This window comes from Helianthus annuus, chromosome 16 (assembly GCF_002127325.2).
Source record: "Helianthus annuus cultivar XRQ/B chromosome 16, HanXRQr2.0-SUNRISE, whole genome shotgun sequence".
In the NCBI taxonomy this organism is placed as follows: Eukaryota; Viridiplantae; Streptophyta; class Magnoliopsida; order Asterales; family Asteraceae; genus Helianthus; species Helianthus annuus.
Genome location: NC_035448.2, coordinates 56344966 through 56358585, shown reverse-complemented (window position 1 = coordinate 56358585; position 13620 = coordinate 56344966). Strand labels below are relative to the sequence as shown.

The window sequence follows — 13620 nt, the reverse complement described above, 5'->3', positions numbered from 1 at the left end:
CATGAAAGAGTTTGAGCTTCGAAGTGATGTTTATGTTCATTTGATTTATACGGATGCGATTAAGGAGCTAAAAGGGATTGTTGATAGGATGATCAGGTCTGGTTATGAGAAAGAGTATTGTCAAGTGTATTGTAATGTTCGATGAGATATGTTGGACGAGTGTTTGTCGATTCTTGGGGTTGAGAAGGTTAGTGTTGAGGAAGTGCAGAGGACTGAGTGCAAGGTTTTGGATGAGAAGATAAGAAATGGATTCAAGTGGTTAAAGTTCTTCTGTTTGGGGGAAAAACAGTTGTGTGAGTAAGTGCTCAGTGAATCGGAATTGATAAAAGAAGTTAATTTTGTGGAGACGATGGATCCGTAAACATAGTGGTCAGATTCGTCAATGGTACATGAGTTATCTTAGATCAGTATGGGGGAAAGCCTTGTTATGGTTGGAGGATGAAGGGATTTTTTTTTTTTGGGGGGGGGGGGGGATTGGGGTTTCAAGTGTGTTAGGGTTTTTAATTCTAAGTGTTTTTTGTGGTTTTAATAAGAAGATCAACTAAAATGACGAGTTTACCCACACATATTATGCATGTGAGGGAATTTAACTGATTCAAGTAACGTGGTTAGTTGTAAAGGATTGAACCAGCAACAAAAATAAACTTAAAGGATGTTTTAGCAAGTTTTAAACATTGAGGATGAAACCTGCAAGTTTGAGAAAACATAAAGGACGTTTTGTGCAATTTACTCTTTTGATAAATGAGCTAACTGGGTCGTGTTAAGGTTTCACAATTCTAGTTATAAGGGGTCTGTTTGATGTTCTTGACACGAATATAAATGCGAATCGTGTTTGTATAAAGGCATAATTACCATCAATCATTAATGATCAAATAACTTCAAATGTGTCTTTAGAAAAACAAATTCACTATATTCCTTTCATTTCTATACATATTAGCAAAAAGTTACGCATAGGTTCACCCCAAACACTTCACATACCCAATCCAGAAAAAAAGCACCAAAAAAATTATCAAAAATAAATAAACCCGAAAACCACTCGGCACTATTCTCGGATGGACCATTGAAGAACGCTCCATGTCATGAACTTGATCATATTCTGTACACACTTATGTTATAACTTATAACCATAAACACAATTAATCTCAAAGCTTCTTTGGCAGATTGTAATTTTTCTTAAGGAAGGTAGTAGCTGCCTTGTCGTTACGATGACACAACACTCTCAAGATCGTGTTTGGTTCGTTCGGGCCCCACTGGTCAGGTGTTGAAGGCAAAGGAAGTCTTGATTTGGTGGATGAACCATGACCATCAGTCAACATTATGGATTTAAATTGCTCAATAAGGCTGCAAGTATCAATGGAGAAAAGGGGTAGCACACCTTTGACAGTGACTGAATGTTTTTCTATCAATTCGCGAGGTAATCCATCACCATTTGACCAAAACAAATCCATAAGAAACCGAAAATCTTCTTGTATAATTGATGAGTCTTCTAGAGTGAAATTACGAGAAGGCCCTCCAGCAAGCAAAACCAACGAAAAACCTTCGAATGAAGCTCTCATTATGTTTGTGATCAAACGCGTTCGAACTGTGTTATCTTGTACCGTTACTGCTACAACTTCAAGATTCTGTTCTAGCTCTTGCAGAAAAGGCTCAATTCTTGAAGATGAAGTGTCTCCTACGTATAAATTGTCCCAAAATACATGCTTTAACTCTTCAAATATGATTTTATACGCAGCCGCCTCACATACTTGTTGAATCGCTTCTACACAAGAAGCCAAAGATAACTCGAAGTTTTTTCTTGAGCTGTTTATAATACCGTCACGAATCCCGATACTTTTTAAGTGGGCAACCGTCCTTTTTTCTAATTGTTCTAAATCTTTTCTGATGTGATGAAAAGTATTGGCGCGAACACACAACTGTGGTATATCATAGGGATCGTTGTCGTCTATGGTGTTCAGTTGAGATTTCCTCCTTTGAAGCATTTGTGACCGGTCTCTTTTCTTGAATACACCGTTGAGTTTTGACCCGCCTTTACATCGGGTCAAAGGCGGCAATATTGGAAGGAATGAACTTCTAGATCCTATAAATAAGAAGAAACAGAAAGTTAATTTTTAAGAAATATATAAGAAAAATGGATTATCATAACTATTGACAAACAACCCGTTTGACTCGCTTCATTTTTAGCTAAAGTTTCTTACTTTACCCATTAGAGGTCAAGCATAACTCAAATCAAACGGGTAAAATCTGAAACTTAAGCGAAAAATGAACCGAGTCAAACGGGTAGAAAGTCGCCTGGACCTCCTAAATCATTTTATTCAAAGTATCATATTATTATAATTATAATAACTTTTGACAAACTAGTTATAAACAAAAATTCATATATGCCAAAAGCGAATGTTTTTGAGTCAACCCGGCCAGTTTTACCCGTTATCCATCTTGGCCGTTTTCCTACATCTAGACTATTTACGATCAACAAGTTCATGTTCCACTTACCACAACCGGCTTTTGCCTTTAATATGTAATCTCGAAGGCATGTATCAAGACTGCTCATTAATTCGGGAAGTAAATCAGGATGCATTGGTATTGGCAACAAAAAGAATGCTTCCATAGTTTCATCAATAGTTCTTAGAACCTCCACCGCCGAAGGAGCAAACCGTTCTCTGTTTGCTTTCGGGTTCCACACCTATAAATGAAAATAAGCAAACCGTTAATGTATTTTGTGCATTAAAGGCATACAAAATTCTGCTGTAGTGATCATTCGGTAAGTAATAAAATACACTGAGATCATTCAATTTAACATGTCATGCTACTAGATATAAACACATCCTATTTATTCGTTAGATTATCAATTTAAATATTTACAAATATTATTATTTTCAACTTTAACATATGATTTTTTTCATAACGATCCAAGTATACCTCTTGCTGCAAATTTCGATCAACCCATTCTTCAAGTCTACCAACTCGAATCTTTATCCAAGATTTGACCAAATCTACTATCACGGCTTCAGCTTCATAAGGAGTCATCTCTTGAATTATCGACTTTCCACCATCATCACTGTTGACCGAGTCTTCCACTGCCATCTGTACCAAATCTTTTTCCAACTTATCGGCTGCTATCAACACTTGTATGACATCAGGAGTCAACTCTTTGATCCCTGAAACAAACTTCTGTACCTCTTGTCCAAAACAAGAATGTAGAGTTGCTACCGCTACACCAACCGCAAGAGGATGCCATTTTTGTAATATTGGACTGTAAATCTCCTTTTCGGTAAATGCCAAGTCGGTAACATCTTGCGCAAGCATACATAGTGCTGGAAGATGGTTTAGTTGACTTTTCGCTGACTTCCGGTTTATGCGGACTTTCTCACTCTCCTGACTAAAAGCCTTGCGCATCGATGACCTGATATAAATGTCAACGTTGGTATTTGCAACATCATCGATCTTCCTTCTACCATTCTCGTGAGGATTTTCTTCGGCCAATATAACGGCTGCAGTCAAACCAAGAGAGAGAATACTTTGCATTAAGTCAATATTACCCCTGTAAAACGACTCATGGTAAGCTAAAAGCCCTCTTTCGGCCCATTCCAACATCGAGTTCATCGTCAAACACAAAACCTTGGAATATCCGGAATCCAAAGTTGACTTTGCGTCCTTTTTAACTTCTAGCAATAAGTTATCCGCAGCAAAAAGAAAATCATTCTCAACTTGACCCGTGGATACATAATGGTTAAATAAAACCCACGAAAAACAAAGATTATGGAACCGCTGGTCGATTCCCAAAATGCCCCACGTCTTTTTTATGAGCTCCAACACCTCATCGACCTCTTCAATCATGGACGTTGGCTCTTCAACGTCAAAAAGAGCTTCGAGAAGAACTTGGTAGAGCCGAAGATTCAAAGGGGTCCCATCTGCCCAGTGACACGTGTCAGGGGCATAATCGTCAACTGACCGACAAGCAAGCTGCATTGTAACTTTCCGTAGAGTTTGAACCGCTTCACTGTGTCTTCCGGTCTCAATAGGCTTTTCGCGGGCCCCACGGATGAACTGCCGGAGTTGTTGAGCTGCCGGGTCTTTTCTGTCAAGAGGTAGTTTAGGATGGAGTAACAGCCCGGCCTCGAGTACTTTCAAGTTTCTTTTCTGCCATATCTCGTATTCTCGTTGTGTTTGGAAATCAGAAGATTTAAGTTGCTGTAAAAATTCTACGGGTAGAACGACCGACTCGATTCGCCTGCCAAGCTGCAAATTGTTTGTAATTAGGGCCTACTAATCTTCACAAGCACAAATCTTGACAATTTAATGCAAGTTTTTGCAAAAATATTAAGATAAAAGATTGTGATTTAGTAACTTAAAAACAATCAAAACCAGCTAAAAGCTCACAAAAAAACAGGAAAACAGTAAAAAAAAAATAAGCCACCAATCATGTGCTCTTTGCAAACTTACAAAACCCTAATCTCCAAACTTAAGAAAAAAATGTGTTCTTTGCAAATTATCATAATACTTGTAATTAAGGCCTAATGATCTTCATAAGCTAAAATCTTGACAACTTAAAAAGAACGTTTTTCCGAAAAATGCTAAGGCTGGAGGGTGTGGTATAAAACCCCTAGGGGCTTTATCACGCCACCTCAGTGTCACGTCAACGCCACGTCACACAGGGGGCTTTAAAGCCGCTTCCTTTAACTTGCAGGGTGTCGTATAAAGCCCCCCTTTACACTATAGCCCCCCCCCCCCCCTTTGACCAACATCTTCATCGTTCAAATCAATTGCCCCTCGTTAACGTGCTGGCGAGCTTACGATGGCGCCCCCGGGACGCTATGGAGGATGAGGTGGCGGGGTGGCGTTAAGCCACACCCACTGACCTAAGTAAAAGATTGAAATTTCGCACAAACTAACTTAACAAAAATCAAACCACCTAAAAATCCCAAACAGAAAAAACATATAAACCCTAAAAAGAAACAAAATCCCCAATCATGTAATCTTTACAACTTTCCAAAACCCTAAAATCACCAAAAAAATCAAACAAAACAATTCTTTCCATTGGGCAAAACACAGTGGCAACATGATCAGGCTTTTGTTGGTCGTTAAAAAAAACAAGTATCAAAATTGAGAATTACCTGAGCAGCAGCAATCCTCAACAAGGCACGCCTCACCCTAGAATCAACAAACTCCGGGATCCTCATCTGGACCCTCATCAACTCCCCCACAGTCGCCGGCCCATTCAACTCCGGCCCATTGGACTCCTTCTCCTTCTTCTTCTTAACCTTCATACCCAACGCCTTTTTCACCTTACTCGCAGTGGTCAAAGTCAACGACCTCTGCAACGACGGCAACGCCGACGTTTTGTCAGACGACCTACCCGACGACTGAGACACGTAGGTCAACGGCCTGCCTCCGCCCGAGCTCCGGCAGGCGCCGACGAAGATCTCGTACGCGGTTTCTCGGAGCTCCGAGTCGGTTAGATCCAGACCCGGTTGGTTAAACGGGTCGGATAGGCTGTTCTCAATTGGCATAATTGAATTGATGATCGGTGGGTTTGTTGATTGGATTATTTGGGTTTTTTTTCGGAATGATGCTTGCTTTAGTATGAAGAATGAATGATGTATGAGGTTTTTTTTTTTTTTTTTAATTTGCTTTACAGTTGAGAGGAGACGAGTGTTGGAATTGGAAAAGGTAAACTGAACGCGGTGAAGCAAACGGGTTTTTTTGTTTTTGTTGTTGGGTTTGGGAAGTTGGTTTTGAATAATTCGTGTATTCCGATGTCACGCGTCTGTTTGTGGGATTCAACGTTGGGCCCCCAACGCCACCAATATTGATGCATTCATCATTTTAGAGTTGGAACTTGGAAGTCAATAATCTATTATCTATTATATATAATAAACGAATAAAATTTGGGACACGTGTCGCAATATTAGGGCCTCCTAGATTCAGTTTTGGCGGGAAAATCCTGGGTCGCTTTTCAATTACGCGGGATCCGAATCCATTTTATTGACCCGACTTTTTGTAAAGTGGATCCTTTATATACTATTTTCTCATAAACTCATCATCCTCTTCATCCTACAGCAAACCCTAGACGCTACATCCTCTCTCAGAATCTATCTCTACATCTTCATCTTTCCCAATCAATCTTGGTGTTACTAGATGGTTTTGTTGTGGAAGCCCCGTAAATCCTAACCCGATCCAACCAACAATCCGAATCCATATATAAAGCCCTTTTATTTTCTTGATCTGAGACAAAACCCTAATCTCCTACATCTTCTTGGTCGCTTCATCTAGATATTCACACCGATCATCCTCTTCAATGTACAGGTAACCCTAGATTCATATCTCTTTAAAACGCTTGAGATTTGTGTAATGAAATTTCTCTGTTATATCTTATTTAGGCAAATTGCGATGGCATTTGATGGTCGCTTTCTTTGTTCGCGCGTGGGTTCTGAATCTGGAAAGTTCGTTGCAGGTGATATTTATGAAGATTGAAGATCCTGCTTTGTTTTTTCATTAATCGCGAATTTTAAAATTGATGCTTATTTTGTTTAGGATTGAAGATCCTTCATTTTCTGCATTTACTGGGTTTGAAGATTTATCTTTTCGCAGGTGTGTTGTTGATTGTTGGTTTTACTAGAATTGCGAATTAAATCTCTGATTGTTTGTATTTTTTTTTACGGATAAGTTACCTTTTGTGTATCATTGCTGTTGTTGTTCGGTCTTTGTGGTATTCTGTGGGTTATAACAGAGATAACGGCTAGGGTTTGTCATGGTGGTGGTGTCGGCTACAGTAGAGGCCAGGAAAAGCTTTCTTTTATGTGTGTGTTTTAGGAGAGATCTTGACAGCCAAAGCAGACTGTATGTAATATCATAATGGTAAATCAATTGAATTGTTTCAACTTATTAGATTACTTTTAATGTTACTTCTGTTTAGTTTTCTCAGGGGTTATCTTTCATGTCTACATGCACAATAGAGGAGGTTTCTTCCGGTTGCGATGTTGTTCGATTTTTTCCATTATATGTAAGCAATTTTTATAACTCTATTCTTTTATTCTTTCCTTTGGGTGACCATGAGAACCTGTTAAAGAAAACTAATGCCCCACACAAGTACTCCATTGTTGCATCAAGCAACTTTTTAATATCAATGTGAAATATTATATTGTTTTGCATTTGTTTTTAGGTCTACAAGAGACGTGAAATGTATGCTCTGATGGTGAAAAGAGCTGAAACAAATGGATTCAAAGGTATTATTCTTACTGCTGACAATCCTAAACTTGGCCGTAGGGAAGCCGACATAAAAAACAAGTGAAAATCATCCTAAAAACAGTGATCTTTCCCCATTTTTTCAGTTTTATTATATTTTTTTTCTAGAAATATATATAATCTCCTTTATTATGCGACTTTGTAACATTTTTACTCAGAATGATTGCGCCCCAGCTGAAGAATTTTGAAAGTCTTGTGTTAACTAAAGTTGATGATGCAAGTGAAAACCATAATTTTGTTTGGTTTTTATGGAGTTCCTTATTATGCATTAATTATAACAATTAATTATATGTGTTTTGCAGAATGTGGGTTCAAATCTTGAAGCTTCTGCATCCAGGAACTTTAATCCTTCTTTATCTTGGAAGGTAACGAAAGGAACCATATAATTTCAATCTATGATGTCTGTAAATAATAGATTATTTCACTAGAAGCAATTACAGCTCATATGTTTTGCAGAACATTGCTTGGTTAATGTCCATTACTATGTGATATAAATAATACCTCATAATAAATTATGTTAATATGAGATATAAAATTTCAGTTTTGTTGGTCTTTAGAAAAAAGAAGAAAGATGGCCATCAGACTAAACATGTTTAGGTTTATTTTGGACTACATAATAACGAACCAATTTCTTTCAAGAGTTTTAGAAGTGTCAAAATATTCAATATTTAGAGAAAAAAATGCATTAAACTCTTAACTGCTGGTAAACTAAAAAGGAAGGGTTGTTAAAGGCTCTTAAGGTAGTAAAGAATCTATCTGTCAACTAACCAAATGAATCTTACATCATAATTATTCTCTGTATTTGATATTGAATTCATTATTTTACTTTTGATATTTGCTAAATTTCTTTGTATATTGTCATGTTACAGTGGTTGGTGAAAAGATTTAATATGATACAGTTGATATAGCAGCATGTGAAAGTGCCTTCAAGCAACTTCTCACAGACGATAACACCAGAATATGTCAACATTTAGCAATTGTTGTTAATAGGGTGTATATGGGACCAAATGGATCAATACTTTGTTAATGAGAAGTCTATAGTTTTGTTTAGGTTTATTCCTGTTATTTTTTCCCTTGCATAAGTGTTTCCTTCTTCAAGCATATTGCTTAGATATATACATACAACCCATCAGGGGAGTTAACTGAAGATAGGTATTCAGGTTCGAATATTAATAATAAATGGTTTTGGGTTCCTCGGGTTCTTTCTTTTTAGGAATGTGAAGATGGGTATTTGGGTTCGGGTATTAATAATAATTGGGTTTGGGTTCCTCGAGTTCCTTCTTACTGGTTCAAGTAGCATAGGGGTGCACCCACATGTAAAGAAAAGGAGAGAGCCGCCCCAAGAAAAAAAATAGTGTCATCTAACGACAAAAGTCTTGATTGTCTTCACAATAATTAAAATCTTGGGTCCGTCTTTGGTACCACATAGTAGTATAGTATGGACACCGAAGTCTAATTTATTTATTTAAACACTTAATAACGTTTGAAAACATGTCTTTTCATTTTATTCAACGACATAATTCGATTAATATAAATTAATTTTACCTGCCCATGAAGCAGTCCAGTTTTGACATTATTATTTGACGTTTATCTACTTTTGAATCCACGACCCGAATCCGCGGAACCTCTATGCTTATAGAATGCTCAAAAAACAAGGTATGCACTTTGTGATTAACTTATCTAATACGTCACATTATTTAAGTTATTTAAAGTATACACTTTGAGTATTTAAAATTAAATTTTGCTGCCCGGGAAGCAATCCCGGGTGATAACCTAGTAAATTATATATATATATATATTAAGCCCATTAAGTCTAACCGTTTTTGAAATCAATCCTGGCCGTTTAAACTTGCTGAGATTAAATCCTGTCCGTTTAAACTAGCATAAATAACCGCTACCACCGGTGGTTCAGAGAAGTTACCTGGTAGTTTCCGGTGGTGGTTTCGTTCCATATATTTCTGGCCCATGATCTGGTGGTTTTGCTCCATTATTTCTGCCCCATTATCTACCTGCAACCGATAAATGTGGAGGATTTTCAAAATAACTAAAGCCACGATAAATGTGGAAGTTATGTTCAGGAAATCACAGTTTTGTTTAGCTGGAAGTTACCTCCTAAACCTCTGTTATTAATGGTTTTTATTTTTCCTAAAAAAATGGCCATGTTCTCCACCTTCCTATATTTTAGCTCCGTTGCAGTTATACATGTGCTTATAAATATTGAAACCTTGCCGATGAATAGTACATCCTGCTTTCTTTCTTTACCTTCTGTCGCTGGGTTTATGTCGTTGAACATGGAGCAGCATCCTGGGTTTTTGTTGCTGAACATGGAGCAGCAGATTGAAGATGCAACAATGGATAAAGCTGTTAAAGTAAGCTTCAGACATACCTGTTTATTTCGGCTGGTTGTAAACTCCACTTTTTTGTTTCTTTCAGGTTGCATCAATGGACAACTCCTTCCTTAGCCCAATCGTGTGTAAACCTACAAATGAATCGGATAAGGTAAGTAGGAGTTTTATAATCAATTTAATAGCTTTTTTATACCTATGATTTTATTGTTATAATTTATCATTCAAGTGATATATTATTGTCTAAAAAACAGGAAATTGATGACGTGGAGTTTGAGGCATCGAATGGTGGTCACAAAGACATTCCATCCAGTATCGAGGATAGCCAGCAAGCAAGCATCTGTGAATCTTTCTATGAATTGGCAAAAGTATATACATTATACTAAATTTACTTTTGTACACGTATTAATATTCTATTATTTTCATTACTTGAATGTTTTTTTAGGTTAGCAAGTTTAAGAGATTCGACAAAAGGGCAAATGCTTTAAAGACTTGGAAGTGGGATGAAGTGATACAAATTGATAGTGAAACCGAAGATGAAGAAGAGGATGTTACACCTGTGATAAAAAGAGCTAAGCATGCTTTTGTTGTTGAATCAAAAGTTGTTGGGTAGAAACAGAAATGTTTTTAATGGGTCTTGTAGTGGTGTTAGAAATTGTACGTTGTTGTTTTTATGTTTTTCCTTTCCTAGGGTGGACCATGTGGCTGTATCTTTTATTGTATTGAATGAAATGCCTCTTTTAAAGGTTCAACCCGTTTTAAGTTAACCTCTCTTTTAGCACTTTTGTCTAATTCGGTTAATCCGTTTAACATTTATTGGATTGACTTTGTAACACTAACCTTTGTGCTATATAGGAAGGTGTTATTTCGATTTAGTGGCATTTGTTTACATTATGTGGAGGATTCCTTCTATTTGATTGAGTAAAAAGTAATTATGTTATCGTAATTTGGTATTTAAAAGCTTGAGTCAACTAATTAATGGGATCACAATCAGATTGCTATGCAATGGATCAGAATTCGGCTCGTGTTTCAACTGTTGTAAGCAATTAGATTATATTATCTATTATATACTACTGTACAATCTTTTGGATAACATTTATGTTTGACCAAGTATTCATGTACTATAGTAATTTATAATATCTAATAAAAAATAACCACCATACCACGATATGTGGAATGTGTGTAATCACCTCAATTACTTCTTGATAGTGGGGGTATAGCCATATTCCATTTTTTATGGTATGGGTAACCGATTTCAGTGGTGGTTCATTTCGTTTTTTTATTTGTTTACCCTATACATATCAGACTGGTATTTTGTTTTGTTTAGCTTTTGTCAGTTACGTCTTGGTAAGAATGGAGCATCCTCAACAGAAGAAAACCACACGAAATAGAACAAAGAAGGTAACTAAGACAGTCAAACCAATGCCAAAGGTAGTCTTACACCTTCTCTAACATTCATGGGGTATTAACATATTGTTCTCAAATCTTATTTTATTTACCATGTGACAGCATGGTGACAAAGTTGAGGAAACTATTAGCGAATTGGTATGATTTTGTGTAAAACTTAATTTCACTTTTTTGTCTTAAAATTCTTTGTCTATTTTCGACTAAACCAAGCCTTTCATTTGTACTAGATTCGAAGGTGTGATCGATCCAACAAACGGGCAAGAGCTATACTAACTTGGCAATGGGATGATGTTATTGACATTAGTAGTTCCAATGAAAGTTGTCAAGTTGTTAACAACACCAGGGGTAAAGAAAATGATGTCGAGGACGAGTACGCTGATACGGCAGATTCAATCTGGTCAGTGAGGAAAAAGTCAAAGATTCCAAAGATTCCAAAGATGACTGTTTATTTTTAAATGGTAATTTAACGATGGTTTTTTCATTATTTGTTGAAGAGTGTTTTTGTGTGGTTGTTTTGGTTTCTCAATTGAAGTATGTTTTTCCTTATAATTATCAGTTGAAAAATGTTTTTCTTATGTTTTGTTTAGGTTTCTCCTTTGTTCAGCATGATTATGATTGATCTTCTAAATTTAATTTTTTTGTCTTTTAGATAAAAGTAATTTTTTATCTATCAAAAAATAGAAAACACATAGTTATTACCTGTGACAGTAGATATGTTCTGCCAAATTCTGCAAACAAATGTCTCGCCAGCCAAGCTCTTCATTTAACTGTAATTAGACAAGTATGAAATGTAACCTTTGATTTTAGACACTCGTATGGCTAATAATTTGATAAAAACTACTGCAAACTTCAAATTTCAATGAACACACACTATGTTCAAAAATTTATTTCACACATCTAAGCTGCTTAAATGTGCGTTTCTGTGACAAAGTTTTTTTACACAACTTTGTTTATTTCCACTGTAATTATTCATAAAACCAAAAACTTACACACGCACACACACTAAAATAGTCTATCAAAACAGAGGTTTGTTTATCTAAACATTTAAACCGTTCAGTGAGTACAGAAATAGTGTATGAAAACAACCGTCCACAACGAACTACTTACTCACTTTTCACTAAGTTGATAAACTTAGAACCACGCTCTTGAACAGTCTCTTTTGTATCCTGGATAACCTGGATCCCCCGCCATCCAAACACCAAAACTCAGATTTTCAATACCACAAAATGAATGCCTACCCCATCATCTTAATCAAAAGTTTTCAACATATACAGCAAGAAGACAGCATTTAAAAGCACCTTGATAAGATTTCTTTTTTAATACACATCCGTGTTTAGAGTACACAAATGAAAACCCAAACCCCTAACCAAACCCATCATCAAGATTAAAACTTTTCAACAAATACAACAACAAGTCACCATTCAAAACCCCTTTGATGAGATAAATATTTTGATACACTTCGTGTTTAGACTACATCATCAAAAACCCAATACCCTAAATTTCAAAACTCCCAAAACTGAAATCAAACCCATCGAGAACTTCAAAACTTTTCAACAAATGCAGCAAGAAGACTCCATTCCAAATGTCGTAGATGATATTAATTTTTGGATACGCATTTGTGTTTAAACACATAATAAGCTAACCCAAACACCCTCTAAGTTGTGTAAACCCTAACAAAGAAAAGAAATATGTACCTGATCACTGGGAGGATTGAAAGAAGGTTCCGTCTTTTTCTTCAATGACGACTCCACAACTGACGATCGATTGTTGGTGTCCCTTCCCTCCAGCTGCATCTCTGCTACCAGATCTGCTCGCCCAAAGAATCAATTTCCCTAATCTTCATCGGCGTTAAATTAACCCATCAAACATACTATCATCTCTCTCCGGCCTCACCCTCTATGTCTCTGAAGATGTAGTCAATGACAAGCATGACACAAAACAGGTAGGTTGTAATGGTGAAGAGGGAAGACCAGAGGTGAAGCAATAATCGTTCAATGTTTAAATTACAAAATTACCCCTGAGAGGCCTTTCATGTTTTGTTTTGTTATTATTAGGGCAATGTTAAATAAATATTATTTGTAATTGTAATGGAATTTCATATGTGAAAATTTGGGTCAATGGTTGATTTGCGTTGATTAGGCGAAAGTTTATTCATCAATCAAGCTTTGAGGAATGAACATTACGGATTCAATTTCATTTTGATCCTTCCAAGTTTCACATTTTATGGTAAACCAGTGGGTTTATTTGCTCTTTGAAACGGGTTCCGGTTGATATTAGTTGATATTGCCACTGTATATACGAATAAAAAGAGGTGTTTAATATTGGTCAACAAATACAAAACAAATATCAATTTTCAGCGTTTTTTTTTTTTGATTTTTTTTAACAAAAACGCCCCACTAAAGGGGCGTCTTAGTGGTTCTCATTTATAGTTGACATTCATTCAAAAGAATGTTAACACATCTGTTACTGTTTAAAAAAATGGTATTAAATTTAAATTATTTTGATAATTACCGATAATTTTAACCCAAAGAGTGTGATTGATAAAAGAAAAGGCAATACCAAACAATAAAAAAATTCTACTGATATATGATTTTTAATAAATTCTGAGCCACGGTCATCAGTTTAT

General features: G+C 36.3%; 2 protein-coding genes and 1 long non-coding RNA gene across 5 annotated transcripts; 2 read left to right on the top strand and 1 right to left on the bottom strand.

Annotated features, from left to right (window-relative positions):
• Window positions 1–837: 837 nt before the first annotated feature.
• On the bottom strand, window positions 838–5743 carry LOC110917426 (protein unc-13 homolog). The gene is made up of 4 exons (XM_022161987.2): window positions 5112–5743; window positions 2917–4236; window positions 2491–2680; window positions 838–2077 (listed from the first exon to the last, which is right to left on the bottom strand). The coding sequence occupies exons 1-4, from the start codon at window positions 5505–5507 to the stop codon at window positions 1143–1145; spliced, it is 2841 nt and encodes a 946-aa protein (XP_022017679.1). The 5' UTR covers window positions 5508–5743; the 3' UTR covers window positions 838–1142.
• A 111-nt stretch (window positions 5744–5854) lies between these two features.
• Window positions 5855–8356, top strand: LOC118488331. 3 transcript variants are annotated; one of them, XR_004884192.1, is made up of 8 exons: window positions 5855–6303; window positions 6378–6451; window positions 6532–6588; window positions 6728–6837; window positions 6914–7000; window positions 7160–7223; window positions 7545–7607; window positions 8112–8356. It is a non-coding gene; the product is annotated as an uncharacterized LOC118488331 (long non-coding RNA). The 3 variants fall into 3 exon arrangements; XR_004884191.1 differs by having other exon boundaries at window positions 6532–6837; XR_004884193.1 differs by having other exon boundaries at window positions 6532–6855.
• A 1018-nt stretch (window positions 8357–9374) lies between these two features.
• On the top strand, window positions 9375–10314 carry LOC110917931. The gene is made up of 4 exons (XM_022162364.2): window positions 9375–9611; window positions 9676–9741; window positions 9842–9955; window positions 10033–10314. The coding sequence occupies exons 1-4, from the start codon at window positions 9396–9398 to the stop codon at window positions 10198–10200; spliced, it is 564 nt and encodes a 187-aa protein (XP_022018056.1). The 5' UTR covers window positions 9375–9395; the 3' UTR covers window positions 10201–10314.
• Window positions 10315–13620: the final 3306 nt, after the last annotated feature.

Coding starts and splice junctions, on each gene's coding strand:
- LOC110917426 (XM_022161987.2), bottom strand. CDS start 5,507: ATGCCAATTGAGAACAGCCTATCCGACCCGTTTAACCAACCGGGTCTG. Junction 2,681..2,916: donor ATCGAAATTTGCAGCAAGAG/GTATACTTGGAT, acceptor TTTCATTTATAG/GTGTGGAACCCGAAAGCAAA. Junction 2,078..2,490: donor AAAGGCAAAAGCCGGTTGTG/GTAAGTGGAACA, acceptor TCTTATTTATAG/GATCTAGAAGTTCATTCCTT.
- LOC110917931 (XM_022162364.2), top strand. CDS start 9,396: ATGGCCATGTTCTCCACCTTCCTATATTTTAGCTCCGTTGCAGTTATA. Junction 9,612..9,675: donor CAATGGATAAAGCTGTTAAA/GTAAGCTTCAGA, acceptor TGTTTCTTTCAG/GTTGCATCAATGGACAACTC. Junction 9,742..9,841: donor CTACAAATGAATCGGATAAG/GTAAGTAGGAGT, acceptor TCTAAAAAACAG/GAAATTGATGACGTGGAGTT.